Source organism: Vigna unguiculata, chromosome 2 (genome assembly GCF_037176805.1).
Source record: "Vigna unguiculata cultivar grain cowpea cultivar isolate G323 ecotype 2 chromosome 2, ASM3717680v1, whole genome shotgun sequence".
In the NCBI taxonomy this organism is placed as follows: Eukaryota; Viridiplantae; Streptophyta; class Magnoliopsida; order Fabales; family Fabaceae; genus Vigna; species Vigna unguiculata.
The window spans coordinates 17391722-17416268 of record NC_140793.1 but is presented as its reverse complement, the minus strand read 5'-3'; the positions used below and the strand labels follow the sequence as shown (position 1 = coordinate 17416268).

General features: G+C 33.7%; 1 protein-coding gene and 1 long non-coding RNA gene across 2 annotated transcripts; both read left to right on the top strand.

The window, feature by feature from the left end:
- Positions 1 to 4168: 4168 nt before the first annotated feature.
- On the top strand, positions 4169 to 16155 carry LOC114168509 (caffeoylshikimate esterase-like). Its single transcript, XM_028053354.2, has 8 exons — positions 4169 to 4680; positions 5770 to 5799; positions 5933 to 6062; positions 6145 to 6291; positions 6402 to 6532; positions 13972 to 14109; positions 15168 to 15266; positions 15689 to 16155. The coding sequence occupies exons 1-8, from the start codon at positions 4390 to 4392 to the stop codon at positions 15905 to 15907; spliced, it is 1185 nt and encodes a 394-aa protein (XP_027909155.1). The 5' UTR covers positions 4169 to 4389; the 3' UTR covers positions 15908 to 16155.
- Positions 16156 to 16428: 273 nt separating this feature from the next.
- On the top strand, positions 16429 to 21341 carry LOC114168404 (uncharacterized). The gene is made up of 2 exons (XR_003600671.2): positions 16429 to 17464; positions 21123 to 21341. It is a non-coding gene; the product is annotated as an uncharacterized LOC114168404 (long non-coding RNA).
- The last annotated feature ends 3206 nt before the right edge of the window (positions 21342 to 24547 follow it).

Genomic DNA, 24547 nt, shown 5'->3' with positions numbered 1-24547 from the left:
TAAAGTGAAATGTATGGAGAAAATATGAGAAAAATAAATGTTGATGAATAGTAGGAGAAAAAAGAAGAAGGAGATAAGTAAATAGTTTTATAAAAACTTGTAAAAGTAACGTTAATTTTTTAAAATTTAATAAATAATTAATTTGTATAGGATAAAATTGGAATTATAAAATGTGGACACAAGAGAGGGAATCCCCTTTATATATAGTTATAGATATAATATTACTTCTATTGATTATATTTCAAGTTTAATTTTTTTTTAATTTTATATGCGGTTCCTACTGTTCCAGGAACCCAAAAATTTCCTCAACACCTGCGAACCTTATTCTAACCCCTACAATTCTGATTCCACTCGATTTACGATCCAATAGGTTGCATTCACGTGTTTATATTCATTATTCCTTCATAAGACTCCTCCATATACAGAATTCCACTAACCTTACCACTTAATCTAATGCGACTATGAAATCCCAATTCATCAACCCAAAAATTGATATTCATGCAATTTTCACCCAATTGAACCTTCAATTTTATATACTTCAGCGAATTCGAGCTTCCAATCATTTCCAAGCAGTTGGCACTATCTTTTCCCCTGAACAAAATCAACCCAGAAACCCCAAAATTCTAAAATCGAGCCAAATTGACTCGCTTCGCTTGGCAATTGTTCTTCACTGCCAGGCAGTTCATCAAAAACCTAGAAAACTGGGTGTGCAGTCACGTGTCGCCTAGCAGCGCGAGCCTTGCCGCCAGGCAGTTCCATCTTTGGAACCCCAAAATAACCCAGAAAAGGATGAGTTGCCTGACGGTGGTTCATCACCCGCCAGACGGTTTTTGGAAAATTCCAGAAACACGAAAATTACATGATATAGGCAGGTTATATACATCCAATTTTTCATACATTTCATGCCATTTAACAATAGGAAATAAAAGTAATGATGAGGCTCCTCCGTCGCGGTGCTCGCCAGAAAAGCTCTCCAATCGGCATTCCACCGATTGAATCTCGCAGAGAGCAAGGGAAATGCAGCGAAATGGTTCGTGTATGGTGTTTAGGCTCGAATCTCACTGGTTTCGGAAACCCTAAAAGGTAAAAACCTAATCTAGGGTTAGGATTGGAGCAGAGACGAAAGGTGGGAGTACTCTCAACCAAACTAACATTCATCAAAGCTAAATCATTACATGAAGTGGCTTGCCTTTTATAGATGAAGGCAACCGGTGAAAACAGAAAGTGGAAGAGAAGAAGGAACTAACGGGGCTGTCGTGTACAAGAGCCCTAACAGACAAATGGGTGAATGGAAGGATATTAACCCTAATGGCTAGGGATCATGTTCGTCAAACTGGCTAGTGAACGCAACTCCAATCGTAGGAGCGTGAAGGAGGCAAGGAACCCTAATGGGGCATGAGTGAAGATGACCCTAGCGGCAGCTTAATGGATACGCGTGAAACATTATGGACCTTCGCTACAGCTGAAGGAATTGGGCTAGAAGCCCAACATGTGCTGGCATAATAGCAGTATCCGTGAATGGTGTGATGCACGCGTGGAAGAGTTAAGCGGCTACTCTCATGAAACCTACCAGAATGTGTGAAACAGGGCTAAGACGCATGACGCGAAAAGGATATGGGCTGCAACATGAAATTGGGCTGGAAGGCACTAAATAAATTGAGCTGGAAGCCCAATTACGTGAAGGAAGAAAATCAGCATTGGTGGGATGAATTGGGCCGTAGGCCCAATGCCAAATACTTCAATAATTGGCAGCTTTGGAAAGATGGGCTGCATTTAGCAAACAAACCCAATTAGAACAAGTTTTATTTAATTAAAAAATAAAATAAAATAAAAGAAAATTAAAAGAAATTAAAAAGATTGGGCCTAGGCATTGGCCCAGTGCTATAAGCCTTATTGGGGTCACATCAAGTAAGGTTCCAACTCCCCTAACCTGGATTCCTTGCTCCAAAAGTGTTCAAAGTTTTGAGTCCTTGATCCTAAGAGGCCTTAGCTCTTGATTCCTCCTTCAAGACACCTTCTCATTCTCACTTTTCTCTCCTTGCACGCACTCAAACACCCTCTCTACAACACTCACATTTTGGTAGCTTCAGGAACCCTTTCTCCCCTCTCACAATGCCCTTAATTGGTTAATTACCAAGCCTTAATAATGGTGGTTTAATGACCCAAAACGAAAATTATTGTTACATTGGATTTAATTGTCATTCAATGGCCATTGGCTGTTAGGGCTTCCTTGCCCTTTCACCTTCATGCCAAAGAAAATTTTGGCAAAAAGAAAGTTTAATTTAGTTCCACCAAAGTTCAAACCCATAACCATTCCAACATTAATTCAATAAGCCACCATTCAACCAATTCACGTTTCATGATAATTCTTATAATTTTATAATTATATTACAGCTGTCACACAATTCAGTATTCTCAACCATTTCAACTAGTACTTTTCCACGTCCTACATGTCAAAATTAAATGCCATAAATGTTCGCACTAACCGCATTTATTAATTCTTTATTTATTTAATTAATTAAATTTCACAGGGTCTTAATTACATGAAAGAAAATATTTTTTCTAAGAAATGAAGAGTCTTGACTTAAAAGCAATGGGTGAAAATATTGCGTATTCTATTGTTCTTAATCTTTTGGAACTTAATCACCATAGGTGATATCTTAATATTTCTTTATCTTTATTTTGATTTTTGGTACACTTAGGTTTGGTGTATTCATGTAGTAGGTTTCCACATGGTGTTATATATATTCTTGATAGGTTTTAAAGTATTTTTGCTCATGTTCAACAAAGGCATGTTTCACATGTGAGGGTGATTGTAATTAAATATTCAAGATAGTGGAACAATATCACTATGGTTGCAGTGATTAAAACTTGATGTAGATTCAAATATACTAGAACCAATATAATGATCTTTGTGTTAATTTTCTTAACTCTCTTTTATTTCAAGTTATATGTTCATTCTAATTACGCTATGTATCTACATCATCTTTATATATAAAAAATTACAAGAAAATCTTCCTAAGGATTATTAATCTTATAAAAGCTTTCGAAACACAAATTCACTTTTTTATTGTTCACAACCTATTTTTCTTTACAATATAAAACGTTTCTGTCAAAATTTAGTTTTCAAGTTCTTTCTCATTAAATAATTTATGTGAGTACTTAATTTTAATCACAAATTGACCTATGTGAATCAAGACGAAACCTCGTAAACTAAGCCAAATTTACGAATTTATTTAGATTAAAGGACGTGTTCTTATATATATATATATATATAATTGAAAGAAAAAAACAAGGTACTAGTAGAATATTTTATTGGAAGACAAAAGTACGGGAAATATCATATTTGAAAGCAACATATCAAACAAATATATACCACAGCAAGGTTATTTCAGTAGACCGACCAACGAAATAAATTCATAATTATAAGAAATAAAATTAAGCAAAAGTAGAATGTGAAATGTCTTCTTTGAACCATTTATTTGACCTTGAACTTTGAATCAAGAGAAAGCGAAGGGAGAGCACTGACAATTAGAATAAACTAAATAAAACTATTTTTTTTAATTAATAATTTTAAACTAAAATTATAAATATGTAATTATATTGAATATTCTAAAAAAAACACTACATCTTTAATTTTGAATTAAAATCTTAAATATATATTGATGATGATTTCGGGAAAAGTAATTTATCACTACTATTCAAGCAAAGTTTTCTCTGATAAAATATTAAGATCTTCTCCCAAAAAATATTTAATAATAATTTTAGTTCTGAAATTTGATATGTAGAAATTAAAATCACATCTTTTTATTTTGAAAAGTAATATTTTTTTTTCGAAAAATCAAAATTAAAATTCCAATCCAAAGTTTTAATTGAAGAGACTAAGTCCAGAATTCTGGGTAGACAAAAGTTATAATTAAATCCCTAAAAAAATATAATGAGATAAATTTAAAAGTACATGTAATATTATCAAAACCACTTTTCAACTGCATGTTCTACAATTAATTAAGAGAAGATTATTAAATAATAAACTAACCACAGATTTGTAATAAATCATTTAATAAAATGTGTATCCTAACAAATAAATTTTCTTTCCATACAAAAGAAAAAAACACACTACCTGCATAGTGCACGTTAGACACGTGCTCCAGGCGTGCTTCCGCCGACCCCAATTTGGCGAGAAAAGCGAACATCGTGCGTTGTTGTGACCATTGTTGGGAAACTTGGAAAGTGGTCTGTAAACGCTGCTTCGCGAATGCTCATATTGGGATTTTGACTATTCTCTTCAAATTGCAATGAAAACAACTAGTGCTATTAAAGAAACCCAACCATCTTCTTTTGTAAGCGTTTTCGTGATCCCGTACACATCCTTGTTAAAGTTCGTTAACCATGGAGCTCTCTGCACCCTTCAGATTTCGATCAAGGAACCTCAATTCACGCTTCACGCACATACCCATCAGTCACCCTTTCAAGGATCAACGACCCTTTTCAACCAAGCTCGTTAACAAGCCCAAGAATTCTACACTAACGGTGAGAGCGCTGAGAAAGGCACCTATTGAAGGGCTGAGCGATGAGTTGAACGCTGTTGCACGTCGTAACCTTGACTTTGCTTACACTCGAAGAAGGGTTCGCGATGCTTTTACCGAGGTGCATCAACAGCTGGATCATTGCTTGTTCAAGGTTAGTTTAGTTTTGGTAGAGTGACTGATAGGTACTTTTGGAAGAACTACATTAAGGACTTCTAGGTGAAAAAGGTAGGAAAAAAGTTGAAATTAGTTTTTGTTTTTTGTAAGTTAAAATTATTTAAAATTTATTGTACACAAGATAATTTGTAAAAAAAAAAAATTCTCTCTGCATTTTTAATTTATATAAGAGCTAATTTTAATTTCTGTAAAAACTTGTTTCACTTTTTATCTTCATATTTGTCTTTAGAGATCCATCCAAACATCTTCCAGATAAAGGTTTTAATTGAATGAAGTTTGATGTTTACATTTTTGTTTTTATCTTTAGTTTTTAGTTAGTATATTATTTGGTATTTGAAAGTGAACTTTTTAGCTATCATTGCTTTGATGGTGTTAACATAAGTTGTATCTTTATACTAAGGTTTTAAATGTGGTTATGATCCTTAGTAATGTGGAAATTTGCTTACAAATGTCAATTCACTCAGGGAGACCTGGAAACCTCGACACTATACACTTGCAGTTGCAGTTCTTTTATTAATTATGTTTGGATAAATGTTTTCGTAAACACTTTTAGAAGAATAAAAAGAAAACAATGAAATTAACTTACCGTAAGCCAAAATTAGTTTGAGTTTGCTTGGATAAATTTCTTCATTAACACTTTTAGAAAAAGAACATAAGGGAAAAATAACTAGCTTGTACTTCAGTTGAAAAGGAGAAGCTAATACAGGAGAACTTCAACCAGTTTTAGTTTAAAGAGAAATTTTTTTCATTTTGCTTGCTTATTTTCTTCTTCTACAAGTATTTATAGAAGAAATCATCTAAACACACCCTTTAAGCATAAGCTAAGTTTTAAAAAAACTCTCTTAAATTGGCTTCTCCAAAAGCTTCTTTTTAATTTATTCATAGGCTAATTATTTTTTCGTTTTTTTTTTAAAAGTGCTCATGGAGAAGTTTATTTAAACAGCATTAACGCTTTGCTTTACAGAATCAAGTTATGTATGAACTCCTTTAATTTTCCTTTATTGAGTATGAGTAGTACTTTGTTCAAGACTCGGTGACTGACTGATGTTTTAACCTCTGTTGCTAGAATGCTCCTGCAGGGATCAGAACTGAAGAAGTAAGATTTTCTGCTTTACCTTATTATTTTCAGAAAAATATAAGAAAATGTTGATGTTCTGAAGTTTTTTCCTTTAACATATTTTCCACCTTGCTTGAAAATGTTATTTACTTTTTATTTGCTTGATGAGTAGTGGTACGAAAGGAATTCAAGGGGATTAGAAATTTTCTGCAAAAGTTGGATGCCTAGGCCAGAGATTCCACTCAAAGCTTCTGTATGTTTCTGTCATGGATATGGTGATACTTGCACCTTCTTTTTTGAAGGTTTGTAATGGTATATGCTTTCCTAAATGTTTCTAAGGAAGCTAAGATTCTGATTTGGGGAGGATTTGGATTTTGTATTCAGGTATAGCCAGGAGAATCGCAGCATCAGGGTATGGTGTCTTCGCAATGGACTATCCAGGTTTTGGTCTTTCAGAAGGCTTGCATGGTTATATACCAAACTTTGATTATCTGGTTGATGATGTTATAGAGCATTATACAAAAATTAAAGGTACGTCTTTAACTTTTCAGTATCCCTGGTGTCATATTGATCAATGTCGCTATGTTTTTCATGCTAAAAGAAATGTTGTTATTAATTATGTTTTGTATTTCAATTGACAGCCAGGCCTGATCTGAGAGACTTGCCTAGATTTATATTAGGGCAGTCAATGGGTGGAGCAGTTTCTCTTAAAGTTCATTTGAGGGAGCCAGATAATTGGGATGGAATGATACTTGTAGCTCCAATGTGTAAAGTAAGCTCATTCTTCAATAACTTTAGATTTCTTTAATTTTCAAAGTATGATTCAGTGATTCAGCGTATTCCTTTATCAATGATTATTCCAAACTATAAAAGAAGTATACCTTGATAAGTGCATTTTGGTATTATCCATGAGTTTTAAACAAATACTGAAATTACAAGCAATTAAGGCTGATGCAGTATCAGTTGCTGTTGTGATGAAATTGTAAAAACCTCAAAAATTGCCATATTGCAAGCATCATTGCAGTTTCAGGCTGCAAGCTAAAACAACGTCATTGCTATGTTAGACACTATTATAATGGATCTCTGTTTGCTGGCATTGGGAAGTAAAAAGTTTGGTCAGGATTAATTTCTTGAGTGTCTGCCTCCAATCATATTCTTTTATAAAGATGAGGGACTACTATGATCCCATTTTCAATGCTTCTGATGAAATATAAATAAAAATGTAATTTTCTCATAGAACTTTGAGATTTACTCATATGTTGACCTGATTTAGAAACATATTTTACTAATCATTTATGTTGTTTAATATTCAAACTATGCCACGATATTTAAACCATGTAGAGATTACTATTAGTTCATTTTTAAGTCAATTGTAACAGTTCAACCACCACTGCACATATTTTGTAGGATGTTCATATTAAGTATATATCTAATATCACTGGAAATTGTATGTAATAAGATATTTGTCACTGGAAACATCTTCGAAAAGCACACAATGGCATATTCATTTATAGATCAATTGATTAACATAAAAAAATAATATCCAGCTTTTGTTCATCACATTTGACATATTATCAACAAAGATACAACATAATGAATCCAACACATAGCTTACCCATTTTGTACATTTCAGTAGCCTTTCACAGGATTTACATTTTTTTCTAGCTTTTCATACTGCAGAAAAGGATCTGATATACAGTTTCATTTGATTAAAGTATTAGAAAATGATAACATATATATATGCAGTAACACAACATTATATTTGCAGAAGCAATTTAATTTATTGTTCCAAGAAACACCACAAATTTGAAAACTAGGGTCACAAAACATTAACTAAGAATTCATCAATTAGTTTTTAGGAAATCGTAACACATCAAAGACTACTTTACACACATTAATGATGAATGATTATCTTGTTCTTTTTTAAGAATATTGAATATGGTGTGAGTTGATTAAGAAAGCTAAGTGAAATCCCCACTGGACATTAAGATAGCAAGCTATTTAGATGTGAAGGTTCCTTTCACAAAGCTCAAGAGAAGAAGATGATGGATTGATTCAAAACAAAAAGGAAATGGAAGGCACATAAACCATAGAAAACCAAGAACAATTAAAGGAAGAAGAAAACATAAAATGGAAAGGAAAGAAATTGTAAAAATGTGAGAAGCACGCCACTACAAGGCTAGGCTAGAAGCCATGGCAACCTTGAAGATGAGTGGATGTGTGCCGCCACTTGCTATGCAAGATAAGGCTTAAAAGTATTCACTCTCAAGGGAGGAAACTCTCACAAATGGTTGAGACACAAGAGTGTTTTTACTTCAAAATGTTCAACCCTTTTACATGTCTAGGAGCACCCCTTATATAGAAGAGTTTAGGGGTCTCTAAGCAAATAAAAGATACCTAAGGATGTCTCTACAAAAACCTAACCCTAGCTTCTAGAAACTAGGTCAAATAAGGTTACAAAAATGAGAGACAAAAGAGTTAACTATGGTGTGTGCAAGGCTAATTTCGTTCTAGCACAAAAGGAGACAAAGAATGTGTCTCATATGTCTCCAAAAAGTGGTCAAAGTGTGCTAAAAACAAAGGAGACCAAAGGTACATAGGTGCACTTGCTTCATGCCTTTTACTTTATGCTTTATGCCTTTGCTTTACTCTCTCCTCCACATCATTTATGCTCTCCAATCACCATGCGCCACCTAGCATTGCTTTCTTACTCCTAATTAACCTACAAAGCAAATAAACATAGATTAGCATGTTGGCTTAAGTCAAGTCAACTATAGTCAACAAGTCAAACCTAGTCAAAGGTCAACAAGTCAACTAAAGTTGATTCAACTAAGTCAACTTAGGGAATCAAAAATAACAAACATAAATGAAAGGGATGAAGGATTAGTGAACTTCCTTTCTAAACATGCTTAGTTTTCTTAAGCATGTGCCTTCATCCTTGGTTGGGGTCAATCCTTCATCATCCTCCCCTTCTTGGAGAGAATTTGACCACAAATTTTTTAAGCCTTTGTAGATGGAGCTTGACTTGATTTGGGGGAGGTTTTGCGCCTCCCTTTTATGAGCTCTTGTTCCATCTTTTCTAAGGGTACTACCCCTAGCTTTGGTTAGGCCATCCCTCTTTTGTAGACCACTATTCTTCTCATGCTTGCGCATTGGGTCTTCCTTTTGAGCCTTGCAAGAGAAGAAAGAATGGTGATGTCCATCTTGCTTTGAAAATATATTTTTAGAGGCAAGTAACACTTTGGAGGTAACTTGCTCTTTTTCTTTTTCATCTTTTCTCTTATCTTTCACTTTATTTTGGTCCTCATTTGCTTGATTGGGTGAGAGAGGTAGGAGTGTGAACTTCTTGCCTTGGAAGGAGAAAGCATAGGTATTAGCATGGCCATCATAAAAGACTTTTCTATCAAATTGCCATGGCCTACCTAACAAAATATGAGTTTCTTCCATAGGCACAACATCACATAACACCTCATCTTTAAAATTTCCAATTAAAAAGTTAATGAGGACTTGTTGAGTTACTTTAATGTCTTCTTTCTTAAGCCATGATAGCTTGTAGGGCTTGGCATGAGGGATAGTTTTCAAGCCAAGCTTGTCCACAACCCTTGTGCTAGCCACATTTACACAACTTCCATTATCTATGAGGAGGGGACATAGTTTGTCTTTGATATGACACCTTGAATGAAAAAGGTTTTGTCTTTGAGAAGGGTCAAGTTCCTTGGAAACTTGTCTTAGTTGGTGCCTTATCATTAACAATCCACCTTCAAGGGGTTTAATCCTTTCACTTGAAGAAGTGTGGGAAGAAGTACTTTTGGGGGAAGGGGAAAAAGAATGTTCACTCTCTACTTCTTTTTTAAGGTTTAAGGCCATGGTTCTTTTGGTGGGACAATTTGAAGCTATGTGCCCATATCCCAAACACTTAAAACATTTTATAGAACTTGTTCTTGTACCTTGAGAAGAATTAGGAGTTTCATTAGAAGGCCTAGACGAATTAGTCCTAGGAGGTGGGTCTTTGGAACTCTTGAGTGGTGATTTATCATGTTTTCTTTCTTTATCTTTCCAAGTACTAGAATAGTAGTCATTGTATGAACCACTCCTCTTGGCCTCTTTTTTCTTTTGCAATTGAGTTTCAACTTTGATGGCCAAATGTAAAACTTTGTCAAGAGAGGAGTACTCATATAACTCTACTAAATCTTGTATGTCCCTCCTTAACCCACTTACAAATCTAGCTACCTTTTCCTCTTCACTTTCAAATTGGAGTCCTACTTTTAGAAGCATGGACTCCATTAACTTGTAATATTCATCCACACACATGGACCCTTGTTGAAGCCTTTGGAGCTTCAAAAGAGTCCCCCTCCTATAGTAGGAAGGAACAAATCTAGCGCGCATCAAATTTTTAAGGTCCCTCCAAGAAGTTGCGAGTGACTCTTGGTTAATATTGTCCATACATAATTGATGCCACCAAGTCATGGCATAATCCTCAAACTCTAAGACTACCAAATCTACTTGCTTTTGATGACTAACTACATGAATGGTAAAAATTTGGTCCACTTTTTGTTTCCATTCAATGTAGATGTTTGGGTCATTTTCTCCTTTGAACTTAGGAATCTTTGGAGTTTGCTTCTCTTGTGATGGTTTGCGCCTAGAATGCCCTCTTTTCCTAACCTCTCTTTCTTGCTCCTTAGCTTCAAGCCTTTGAATGTGCTCTTGGATTCTTAGGTCACTTTGCTCCTTGTCCTTTCTCAATTGTTCAAAGGCATCCTTCCCAGACAACTCCAAATCCCGAAGCAATCTCATCAATGTATTGTTTTTGTTTGGTGTAGGTGCATTTGATGAACTTGCCATGATTCCTACAACAAAAACACTCAAATCCGAGACAAAATAAATGGATTAGGGGTTAGACAACTTGAAAATCGAGACCAAATCCAACCCAAAATGCAACCCAAGTGTTTAGATCACACTCCCAAAGTAACAAGCCAAGGCTAGCACTCAAAATCCACCAAAGGAGTGAAGCAAACACTTTTAAAAACTTGTTCAAAACCTTTCAAATGCAAGACAAGTGATTCGGCCACAACATCCCAAGAGTTTCAAGAAAAGAAAACTACTATGACACAACAAAGAACACCTAGTGACAAGCAAGAAAAACACAAAAACAAGAAAGTTTAACTTCTAAGGAAATTTTGTTTTAAAGACAAAACTTGAACAAGACTAAAGCAATGAAAAACACTTTTAAAGACTCTATGGAAAGCATTTGAACAAGCCAAGATTATACCTCAAATTATGCATACACCAAGAAAGATCATAACCAAGTTAAAGCATGAAACTAATTTGCCAATATCACCCAAAATCCAAGTATAAAATTTGGTAGCATAACACCTAGTAAAAATGGCCAAATGGATTCACCAAGCAACACATCTCTCGGCCAAACTGTTTTTGGTCATGAAAATAATTTTTCTTTTCAAAACTAGGTACTTAAGATGATGAGAAAGATATTTTAGGGTGTCTTGAACACTTAGTTCCTTAAAGATTAGGTCAAAATCAATTTCAAGGAGCATGCTACAACAAAAGGCATAGATCTCATGCAATAGCTCAAATACTTAGAAACAAGAATAAGAAAACTCAAAGAAGCATATGACATATGACTCAAGCAAAAGTTAGACACATTTAAAGACTCAACATGACATACACAAAGACATAAACATGTAGCTATCATGCATTTAAACTCATGGATTTGAGGCTCAAAGACTAAGCATTCAAAAACATGTTATCCAACCACATTTAGGAGCTTAAAGAGGTGCAAAAACCGTAGCCAAATTGCCCCAACAAAATCTGAAAACGCTGATTCACGTATTCTTGGCAGATCTGACCTTTACTCATTAATTTGATCATAACTTTGTCCATAGAACTCCAAATGCGTTGGTTCTTTTTTTTCTGGAAACTAAACTCAAAGAGCTTTCTTTTGACACCAAAAACGTAATTTTTGGACGGCTGAGCTGGTGCAGTTTAATGTTTTAAAATCGTCACATTTTCTGCCAGCACTGTTTTTGTGTCATAGAAGTGGATTTGAACCATACCAAGATAGCTACAACAAGACAAGGTTAGAACATGAAAAACACCATATTCATGATAACCTAGGCTCTGGATACCAAATGATGAAGGATTATCTTGTTCCTTTTTAAGAATATTAAATATGGTGTGAGTTGATTAAGAAAGCTAAGTGAAATCCCCACTGGATATTAAGATAGCAAGCTATCTAGATGTGAAGGTTCCTTTCACAAAGCTCAAGAGAAGAAGATGATGGATTGATTCAAAACAAAAAGGAAATGGAAGGCACATAAACCATAGAAAACCAAGAACAATTAAAGGAAGAAGAAAACATAAAATGGAAAGGAAAGAAATTGTAAAAATGTGAGAAGCACGCCACTACAAGGCTAGGCTAGAAGCCATGGCAACCTTGAAGATGAGTGGATGTGTGCCGCCACTTGTTATGCAAGATAAGGCTTAAAAGTATTCACTCCCAAGGAGGAAACTCTCACAAATGGTTGAGACACAAGAGTGTTTTTACTTCAAAATGTTCAACCCTTTTACATGCCTAGGAGCACCCGTTATATAGAAGAGTTTAGGGGTCTCTAAGCAAATAAAAGATACCTAAGGATGTCTCTACAAAAACCTAACCCTAGCTTCTAGAAACTAGGTCAAATAAGGTTACAAAAATGAGAGACAAAAGAGCTAACTATGGTGTGTGCAAGGCTAATTTCGTTCTAGCACAAAAGGAGACAAAGAATGTGTCTCATATGTCTCCAAAAAGTGGTCAAAGTGTGCTAAAAACAAAGGAGACCAAAGGTACATAGGTACACTTGCTTCATGCCTTTTACTTTATGCTTTATGCCTTTGCTTTACTCTCTCCTCCACATCATTTATGCTCCCCAATCACCATGCGCCACCTAGCATTGCTTTCTTACTCCTAATTAACCTACAAAGCAAATAAACATAGATTAACATGTTGGCTTAAGTCAAGTCAACTATAGTCAACAAGTCAAACTTAGTCAAAGGTCAACAAGTCAACTAAAGTTGATTCAACTAAGTCAACTTAGGGAATCAAAAATAACAAACATAAATGAAAGGGATGAAGGATTAGTGAACTTCCTTTCTAAACATGCTTAGTCTTCTTAAGCATGTGCCTTCATCCTTGGTTGGGGTCAATCCTTCATCAATTAATGATACATACTTAGCTTTACTTATAAATCTAAAAACAGTCCAAAACAAGATACCAAATTGATTCCTAGGCTTTCTTATAACCCCTGCAAAAGAAGTAAATAACAACTAAGGTACGCAATTTGAATTTGGGTCCTTTCATGTTAGTAGCATTGATATTGCTTTTGGGAATCCAAGTATATTTGCTACTAAGTACATCAACATTTTTGGAATATCAAGTATTTGATGCATAACCCTTCTTTAAACAATAGAAACAAGAAACAAAAGGTGTACTGAATGGACTTTTAAAATGAAAATAGCTTTTGAATGACTTTTGCTTCTTTAAAAAAAATCCAATTCAAACTCTATCCATTACACAGTTTTGGGAATTAAGAAGGGCATCCAAGTTAGATTTTACCATTGTAAAACCTTGCAAGAAGATCATCCGATCATCCAAGCTCTAACTCTAATTGTACATGGCAGTTTTATTCTTTCCTTTTCTGTAAATTAGTTTCTTTGGTTTCCCTAATTCGGATACTAACTTGTTATACCCCAAAAGCTATTTATGCCTTCTGTATCACACTTCTCTGGCAGGGGAGTAAACACTTTTACAATTTATGCACAAAACTAATTTTAACTTGTGTAGAAGTTCAGTTCATATTTTCTCTAACAAATAATGATTGGCCTTATTTGCATGTTTACCCTGACTAGAGGAATCATTCTAACTTCCAGTATTCTTCATTAAAATAGAAATGAAAATGATACTATAGTTATGATCCGCATTCAATATTTACCACGCAAAGCCACATAATTTTCTGGATGCCCTCTTGAAATTGGAGATCTTTCAAAGGTCTAACCGTTCAAGTACTTTGGACTGCTTTGATACTTTCTAACATTCATTAGAAATTTTTATTTAACCTGAACAAAAAATTATATTTTGTTTCTGCCCCCTCTAATCGGGGCTGTATTTTTTTTATAGTTGGATAAAACATGACTTGCCGATCTTCTTTTTCTGGTAAGATTGCAGATGACGTGTTACCATCAGATGGAGTTATGAAGGTGTTAACTCTTTTGTCTAAGGTGATGCCAAAGGCAAAACTCTTCCCAAACCAAGAACTAGATGAGCTCTTCTTCAGGGAACCGAGCAAAAGAAAATTGGTTGGTATCTTTGCATTCATTAGCTATTGCGTGCTTGTATAATGAAATAACTGACCTTTTCTCTTCCATCTTATGCTTCTTTACGAAAATGTCTTTCACTTCCTAGTTTTCTTTAAATTTGTCACTTTTAATTATGATTTTAAATTTTAGTTGTGGTTATTGTTACAGAAACTTCCCTTACTTCATTGTAGTACAACCATCATCATATATATATGAGGTTCATCATCCTTAACATGATAACATAAGGTCACGAGTCAAGGAAGATTCATATGTATATAATACTCCCTCCTTCCCAGATGACTGATGTTGAAGGATGTTTCACACATTATAAAATTAAGCATTCCAAGAAACATAGTATTGGTTAGGTACACTTTTACTAAAATATCCGTGCTCTCTCTCTTGATTTCAATAAATGCATTATTAAGCCTTTTAAGACAAGAGTATTTATTAGAGGACAGTATTGGAAGAGATATTTAAATATCTTGTTAAAAGGTGAGAGCATCAGTTATTTAAATACTAAAACTGTAATTATTTTGGAACAGAGGGAGTAACTCTTCTATATATTTATCATCTGATCAGAATTAAATGTTTTACATCTAATATTTGGGTGCCATTAAGAACCTTAAGAATCTTTGTACACGTTTCTTAATTTGCTGGGTTTTACCAAACTGCCACGTTGATGATATCTATGAGGGTGATGCGTGCCTCTACATTACAACAGTTTTTAGTGTTTTCCATAATGAAACTTTGTTCATTTTTCTGTTCATGGAGTCAAAAGCATTCCTCGGCTCAAACGTAAATTAAAACATAGCCTTTATCACAGTTTCTCACTCATGTCATTTATTAGTTTTTCCCTTCTTCACAGTCTGCTCAACTAATAATTCATAGTTTTTGGTGCGACGTATATTAATTATCACTAGCCTTGTTGTTACTGTCTCTAGCTTCCCAACCTTCAACCCAGTCCTTCAATTAATGCAACCGAAACAGACCAAAAATTAAAATGAGATGCTATTGATCTGTCACAAACATTTTTATTCTTCTAGTGTCATTCTTTGTAGGCTGTTTACAATGTTCTTTGTTATGATGATAATCCACGGCTTAGAACTGGCATGGAGCTTTTAAGAACCACAAAAGAAATTGAGTCACAAGTCCACAAGGTTAGTTATTTTCTTACTTAATTTAAGTTGGGCTCTCTCTCTCTCTCTCTCTCTATATATATATATATATATATATATATATATATATATATATGCAACAAAAATCTCTTTTGATTTTGGATAAACTCTAAAAGGACTATTAGAAGAGAAAAATAAGAAAAAAAGAGAAATGAATGAATTTGTTCACTAGCTGAAATAAACTTATGTAGAAGTTAAAATTGAAAAATTAGAGAAGTTACATTGGAAAACTCTTATAAAATAGTTTATGCATAATTAATTTTAATTTATGGAGAAACGAGTTTTATTTTTTTCTTTAATTTTTCTCGTTTAGAAATCTTCACGGGAATCTTGTTTAAACAAACCCCAATTATTATTCAATAAATCAGGCATTTAATTGTTGTGTGTGGAGTGGGTGATTGCAGGTCTCAGCACCATTATTGGTTCTTCATGGAGCAGAAGATAAAGTGACTGATCCATTAGTGAGTAAATTTCTTTATGAGAAAGCATCAAGCAAAGATAAGACTTTAAAGCTGTATGAAGGTGGTTACCACTGCATTTTGGAAGGCGAACCTGATGACAGAATATCTGCTGTACATGATGACATTGTCAAGTGGCTAGATTTTAGAAGTTCAAGTAAATGAGGCCTCTCTGCTTCCTGTAGTGTTTGGATGGATAATTTAGAGAATAATTTATTTTTATAAATAATTTAAAACGTCTGAAGATAAAATATCTTATTCAGATGACTAAATTACAAAAGAAACAAAATTTCTTAAATTTAGAAAGCAATTTTATTATATAAAATAAAATTTTAGATTTACCTGAAATGTAAGAATTTCATTTGACTTTAATTGAAGGTGTTGTTTACTCAATCAAGATATCATTGTCTCCATCAAGCTTAACACATGTTACTTCAACTTTAATTAAGGCAGCTTAGTTAAGGTTAAAATATTATAGATTTTTTATTTATTTTTATCATCAAAGTTATATATATATATATATATATATATATATATATATATATATATATATATATATATATATATGTGTGTGTCAATGTTATTTAGTATTAAGAGTTAAAACTTTTCTGTTTATATAAGATTTTTTTAATTGATGTCAAACAAGTATTTTTTAAGTACTCTTAATTGAGTATAATTTTAGTTAATGTAATTTTAAAATTAATGTTGCTTTAAAATGTTTCTGAATGTCATTAATCAAATTGTTTTTAACTATTGTAAATTGAGATTTTTCCTTTATCGACACTAATTAAGATTTTTTCCGCTAGGACTATTTTCTTTATAAAATGTCAAGTGAAAGGTTTTTATCCACACCGTGGAACTAGTGTCTGTCAATGTAAATATTTACAAATATTGTTTATCAGTGTATATTGGGTTTTCTTTCCAAATGACTGCATATTAATTGTGATATGTTGACAAGTCCATTTTCTTATCCAATAATATTATATTACAACTATTTCTTTTGTTGAATAATTTAATTTATATCTTAATTAAATATACTAATTTAATATTTATTATTAAAATTGACTTGACATATAGTTGTTGTTAAAAGGAATCTATGATATCTATTCATATTTTTAGTGTTGTTCTTTTATTATGTTTTTGAAATACATTATTTTTTTTATATATTTAAAAAGTATAATATATTTTAAAATATTAAAATTAGTGTATATTAAAAACACAACAAAGAGAAATAACATAAATGTTAGAGATAGAAAAATAATATCCTTAAGCGGAAACACGTCATAAACAAAGTCACAATATAAATAAAAATATACAGAAAATTTAACATAAGGATGACAAAAAGGCTCGACATACCAGTCCAACTTAAAAAGATGAATCAGGACAAAGATTTCAACCTGCACCCGCTCAGCTTGTCCAGTCGATGAACCCATCAAGCTAGCTCGCGAGTGAAGCCAAGTCAGCATGCTGCCTGATTTTAATTAAAAAAAAAACATGTGTTGCTTTATTGTGTGCATTAGTGACTCACTCGTCAATTTCCCTAACTCTTGTCTCACTCGCTCGAACTTGAAAAGGGTCTTCACACGATCACCACCATCCATCCATGAACAACGTGACCACCACTTCAGCACAAAAATGTGATCACAACTAGTTGACAGGAGGACGCACACATCACAATAGACAACAACGGTTTTCTGATGAAGCGTAGGCCACCACGAACAGGTACTTTTATGTGGTCTTCTTGACTATTTATTGTGTTATTATGCTATTTTCCCTAATTTGTGAGTTTCCCTAATTTGCGATTTGCCCTAATTATTGCTGAAGGTATTGTTTTGGTTGATTGTTGATGCCTTAATTGTTGCTACCCTAATTGTTGTTGAAGGTATTGTTCTGATTGATTGATACGACCCTAATTTTGCCATGATAGTATAATAGTATAAATTGTTTGAAATATATTATTTCTCTATTTACATTATCTGGAAACTGATCAAAGAAGTATCAGGTTTGAATGCATTAATAGTTTTATCTCCTAGTTTTATCTAGTAATTCAAACCGGTATGTGATAATGTTATTGTGTTATTACTAATTAGGATTTGGCTAGGATTTAGTAAACCTGGTGGTTAGTAACTTATGAGGATTTAGTCAATTACTAATCCTCCTCCGAATATTGATGTTAATGACAAAGAGGATGATGTAACTCAAAATGAGGTTGAAGATGATATTGATAATGAGAGCGTTCAACTTAATAAGAAAAAAAGAAAAGTAAACAAATTTTGATTGTTGGAAATACTTTACTAGGATCGGGGTTAGTGATGTTGGAAATGAGAGGGCAAGGCGTAATGGCTGCAACCAAAAATACATTATTGATAGTAAAAAATATGGCACTTCCCATTTGTGTCATATTGAAAAATGTAGTAAACTTAAATGTGAAGATGAGAGGTAAATGATAGTGGACAGGCAAGGAAAGTTGATAGCAAAAAATATAGATCAAATGATTTCTCGTGGGATGTGTGCCAATTTAGTTATCCAACATGGTTTACCATTAAAGTTTGTTAAGTATGAAGTGTTTAGAACTTGGTTAACTTATCTGAATCCTAATGCAAGTTTAGTTTGTAGAAATACGATAAAAAGTGATATTTTGAGAATATTTATGAAAGAAAAAACATGCTAAAGGAAGAGTTTAGGTAAATTTCAAATAGGATTTGTTTGACATCTGATTTGTGGACGTCTTTAACTCCTAAGGGTTATATGACTTTGACAACACATTATGTGGACACAAATGGGAAATTGTGCAGTAAAATTTTGAACTTTTACCAATTCCCTCCACCTCACACTTGGTTTGAGTTGTCAAAGAAGATAAATGGATTTTTGCATGACCGGGGAATTGAGAAAAGAATATTTTCTTTGACTTTGGATAATGCTTCTAATAATTTGTTCTAATTAAAACATTAAAAAGTGATCTTGTTTTGCAAAATTCTTTGGTTTGTGAAGGTGATTTTTGCATGTGCGTTGTTGTGCACACATTTTAAATTTGATGGTGCAAGAAGGACGGAAAACTCTTGGTGATTCTTTAGATCATATTACAGAGAGCATAAAGTATGTAAGGTGTAAGACCTGTGAAATTTAATTAATTAAATAAATGATTAATAAATAAATACGGGTGGAAGGAGAATTTACGACAATAAATTTTGATTGGTATGACGTGGAAAAGTACTAGCTCAAGTGGTTAAGAGTACTTGATTGTGTTGAGAGGACTTGAGTTCGAGCCTTATATATGTCAATTGTGTGGATTTAATTATTATTGTTTTGATAATATGTTTAATCGTGTTTTATATGAGATAATGTTTGAATTGTGTGAGTTAGCATGAAATATAAATTGTCGTGATGGTTGACATTGATTTGGCAATTGCATGGTTGTGGGTTCAAGTCTTGGAGAACTCAAATTAAACTTTATTTTCGCCACTTTGGGGTTTTGATTTGAATGTGAAGGGTTAACGTAAACCCAAGAGGAATGGGCCACCAAGGGTGGCTGCAAAACAGACCATAAAGCTCCAAGGAGGGTTTGGTGGGGTTTGGTGATCAAAGGAGAACTTCTCAATTGTCAAAGCTTTAAGCTAAAGGATCCAGGTTAAGGGAGTTTACTCACGCTAAATTTTATGTTAATCATGACTAGTATGCAAAATGTATATAATTTTATCCATGAACCTCTGTTGTCTATGCATTTTCGCAATTCTGGAAAATTCCCAGAAACCGCCTGGCAGGCTGTTCATAGCCGCCAGGCAGCACATGCATTTTTACATGTTTTGGGTTCCTGAAGAGGAACCGCCTGGCGGCACCTTCCCTGGCCGCTTGGCGACACATGGCCCTATACTCAGTTTTTCTAGTTTTTTATGAAGGGCCTGGCGGTGACTGTTGAACCGCCAGGCGACGCGGACCATTTTGGTTTGGATTTGATGATGTCGGGGTTCTGGGGGTGGTTTTGATAGGGGAAAAACCTGGGTTACTCGCGGGAGGAAGATTTGATGTGGAATTATCTTTGAATTCCATGTGATGGATGGTTAAATCGAATAGAACAATGTATATGTGATTGGATTAAAATTTTAGGGTTTAAATGTTATGAGATAAGTTCGTAATGATTCATGTGGAAATTGGTAACCATGGAGAGAGGTCTGTAGGTTAGTCCAAATGAGGGGAAATTCTTGTGGAGTCTGGAATAATTGGGCAGGTGTAACATCAACTCGAAAGGTTGGGAGATTTTGCAGGGAGAAACATTTCTGGAAAACCAGAAATTTGTAAGCACCGCCAGGCGCCATCGCAGAAACAACCTTTTGAATGGTTGAGGGACGTTTGCTGGTGCGGAGATCTTGGAGTAGATTAGGTTCTTGATACAAGCAGGCTTGGGTGCAGTACTTGGGGTATAAGCAACGAAGATGATAGGTGGGAGTTGGAAGTATGAATGCAAAGAGTTGAAGGAAAGGAAAACTGTCTCTCTGTTACAGTAAGGACCACAGTTAGAATGGTAATTATGTGTTGTGTAACTTGTTGTGATATCAGTCATACTGTTAATAGATAACGTGGGATCTTATGACTAATTGAAATGTGCCGAGGTGGGTAGCATGTGATATATTCGGGACTAGACAATGACTGGTAGACATAGGAAGCCCGATATAGACTTAGCTAATAATAAGATGATGAAAATAGAGCAGGTATGTGAATTTAACAGTGGCCTAGTTGGATTAGTAAAGCTGTATTTGGCTCGATACATTGAGTGTTACTTGGATTTGAGAACTTAATGGGTCTTGAGGTCATTGGTATTAGGTGACCTGCTTATGAGCGAGGGTGATCAAATGGGAAAGTTCACTAATAATTGAGTTGGATTAGAGTGTAATCTGTCACGAAGCCGAACCAGAATTGAGGAAAAGTCAGTAGAACGCGATTACTAGTATGTCGCCTGGCGGCGAGCTAGGCTCTGCCAGGCGGAAAAAAAAAATGTCAGAACAGATAGATTGCCCTCCTCAGTAGTTGGCTAACGAGTTTGGTAGTCTTGGAACGTTGCGAACTATGTTCGCATTTGGGAACTTCACCTGGCGTTACGGTGTATGATCTGTAGCAATAGTTCCCACACGTCCTCTATCGGTTGTGGCCGATAGGTATGGCGGCAAGTCATCTTGAAGTATTCACTAGAAGATGTAGAACATGAATAATCTAGTTGTGTGCCAAGTGGTACGAATTCAAATATGGAATAATTTGGGATGTTTGTGCTATTCATAGTGATGCGTTGTATATGTATATATCTGTAAATTAATATATGCTTTATCTGTTAAGCTCACCCTATCTGCTTGTATTTGGCGATGATCGTATACGCGGTATACGTGAGCAGATGATGTTGATGCAGGTGGTTCTGGTGGAGCTTAGCCACGGAGAGGGGATAGCTTGGGAGTTTTATTGCTTTTATACAATTTAGTGATTTTGATATCGGATGTAAACTTTATGAGATGTTTTAGACTATTTTTCTTATTCTTGATAAATTATGGATGTTAGCTTTTATTAATAAAAATAAAAATTTTCCCGCGTTTTGGGAAAATGAGGTATCATTAAATACTGTATATTTTAATTTATTTCTTTTATTTTATTATATATCCGTAATATCCTGACGGGATGTTACATAAGGGGTTTTGAAAGTAGAATGATGAAATTTAAACAATGTATTCAAAAAAACAGGGGACATTGATACCAAGACTACTTTATGTATAAATATTTCTACAAGGTGGAAATCAACTTTTTTTATGCTTCAAAGTACCCTTAAATACCAAAGTGTGCTTGCAAGTTTACACTTAGTTCACGAGAATTATAACTATTGTCTATTTGAGGAGAAATAGAAAAGAGTACAAAATATTTGTGTTTTCATATCACCATTTTATGAAATTACAAATATGATTTCTGCCTCAAGTTATGCTACATCAAACTTTATACAAGTTTGGAATATCTAAACCCTTCTAATGGAAATTTTAAAATATGAAGATGAAGTTATAAGAGATATGGCTGAAAGGATGATGGTGAAGTTATATAAATATTGTGATGAATATAGCACTATTATTACATTTAGGGCAATTTTAAACCCAGAGATGAAGTTGGAAACATTAAGATATTTTTTTTATTTGGTTGTTTGTCTGGACAACATTCTTTTGTTTTTCTTTAAGCATAACATCATTACTTTAAAATAGTTTGATATTTTTTGCAGGTGGGTATTTAACCTTGGAGGCAAACCTCAAAACCCTTTTTATAGTAAGAGATTTGCCTCTTCCCAGATCCAAATCACATTTTAGTTAGAAATTCTATTTTTTTATTATTTTAGATTTGTGTTCTTTGATTTATGTTTGTGTCTGTGTAGGATCTTCAATAATTCATGGTAGAATTCTATCCAAGAAGATAAGATGAAGATATTGATTAGATCTAAAAGAACAACAACTCAAGAGAAGGAGCTCTTACAAGAAATCATCCACCTCATGGAAGGATTAGGAGAAATTTAAGAAGGAGAGAGATAATTCTACCACTACCAAACCTATGGAGAAAGAATCTTCAAGTGGTACGAATTTGAAAACAAATTCTCTTCAAGAAGGAGGGTATGATAAAAGACTATCGCTTGACCCAATACAAGAAGAAATTGAGGAGGAACCATTGACATTCAAAGAACCTATGACAAGGTCAAGGATTAAAAACTTGGAAGAATAAATCTCTTTGAAGCTTGTGATGCTTCATGAAGCTTGGAATTCAAAGGACATGAAGATCATGGCTTGGGGCACACTAATAGAATAGTTTTATGCAATTAAAAGCATTTGTAATTTTCTTTAAATTTTTAACCGTTTGTAATTGTCATTGGACGAGTTGAATTCGTTGGGCGACAAGTGGTTGGGTAAGCTCTGCTCGCTGGGTGACGAGTCTGTGTTTGCAGATTGCGTTTTAGTTGGTTTTGTGGCCAAAGGTATTTAGGCTTTCTTTTAGGGTTTCATAGGTTGCTTAATATTTGTGTTTGTATATATGGGCAACCAAAACAGATGTAGACACCTTTGATGGTCATTATGTGGAATTGTTTTTCATAAAGAGAGGATTCTCTCGGTTCTTGTTTCAAGAACACCGAATCTTATCAAAGATTGAAATTTTTGTGACGAATCTTCCTTGTCTTATCAATCTACTAGATTATGGCATCTTAATCCTTGTCTTATTTTTGTGTTCTTCTCTGATTTTTTTTCTTATATTATAGAAGGAATCAAATTTAGAAATGATTGTACCCCTTCTTGGATAGGATCGTATCACATGCATTCATCTTTGTTTGTATACTAATTCATTGAACTTATTAATATGATAAAAAACATTACCTCCATCTTTCATCTTTGATGAGTGCAAGTCCATTTTCATCATCAATTGATTAGTCAGAGTTGTTGATGCAAACTTGCTTTCCAAAAAATTCTACAAGTTCCTTGGAGAGGTCTCTCTCAACATAGTCACTTCAATTTGAGGAGCTAATGTCAATCTGATGGTGCTCACTATTGTTTTTTTTTTCTGAATTGTATTCCACTCGGAATCTTCCATCTCACTAGGCTTTTCATTTTCTAAAGCATAATCTAGATCTTATTGTACAAAATAGTCTTGAATTATGCATTGCCATAAAGTGAAATCCATCATCCCATAATAAAGGAACATCTAGCTTCAACAAAGTCATTGCACAAATTTTAATAAATTATCAACACTAAAATAGTCTTGAATTGTGCATTGCCATAAAGTGAAATTCATCATCTCATCAAATAAAGGAACATCTAGCTTCAACAAAGTCATTGCACAAATTTAAAAAAATTATCAACACTAAAATAGTCTTAAATTGTGCATTGCCATAAAGTGAAATTCATCATCTCATCAAATAAAGGAACATCTAGCTTCAACAAAGTCATTGCACAAATTTAAAAACATTAACCTCTTTCCAAAAAGAACGCATGCAACGTTAGCCTTGCTTAACCTTTCAAGTTGTTCCTCTTCCTCCCTTGAACAAAACCTCCCTTTGACGTCATTTGACACCTCAAAGCCTACATCCACAAATACTCAACAAAATACTCAACGTGCAATTTTTCTAACAACAATTGCAAACTTTCATACATTTTTTTTCTAAACAAAACTGCAAACCCTTCAATGACACATAACTACCTAAGTCCTCTATATACCCAAGAGATTTATTGAGTTATGCTAGTAACTCTAAAATCAAATCATCACTTTTACAGTAGTTTCCTACTCTTTCTTTATTAACTTTAGACAATGTAGTTTGTCGAATACCCACCTCATTTTTACTCAATATATGACTTAGACTCAAACTTAAAACTCAACAACTAATAGATAATTCAAATATATTAAAAAAATCTTTGTCAAAGTATTTTGTTTGCATCAATTAAGGATTTGCATGGTAAAAATTTAAAATTTAGATGACTAGGATAATAATTTCAGTTTAAGTATGTCATGTTTTGATGATTAGATAAGCACCTCATGTACAAATAAGGTACGTAAAGTTTTTTTTTTTTTTTAATGTGGAATGTATTTATGTAAGTTTGGATTATGAAATTTTTCTTTAATTTAGAAAAGTTTTTTGTAACTCTACCTATTGTATAATTTAAAAGTAGAAAAATAGAAAAAAAAATGTACATTATGAACGATCTTTTTACTTTTAATATTTTATAAAGTTCTCTCCAAAAATATCAAAATAATAGAAATATGTTCTAAGAAGTATTGAAATAAAAGAAATATTCTTAACATTATTTTCTA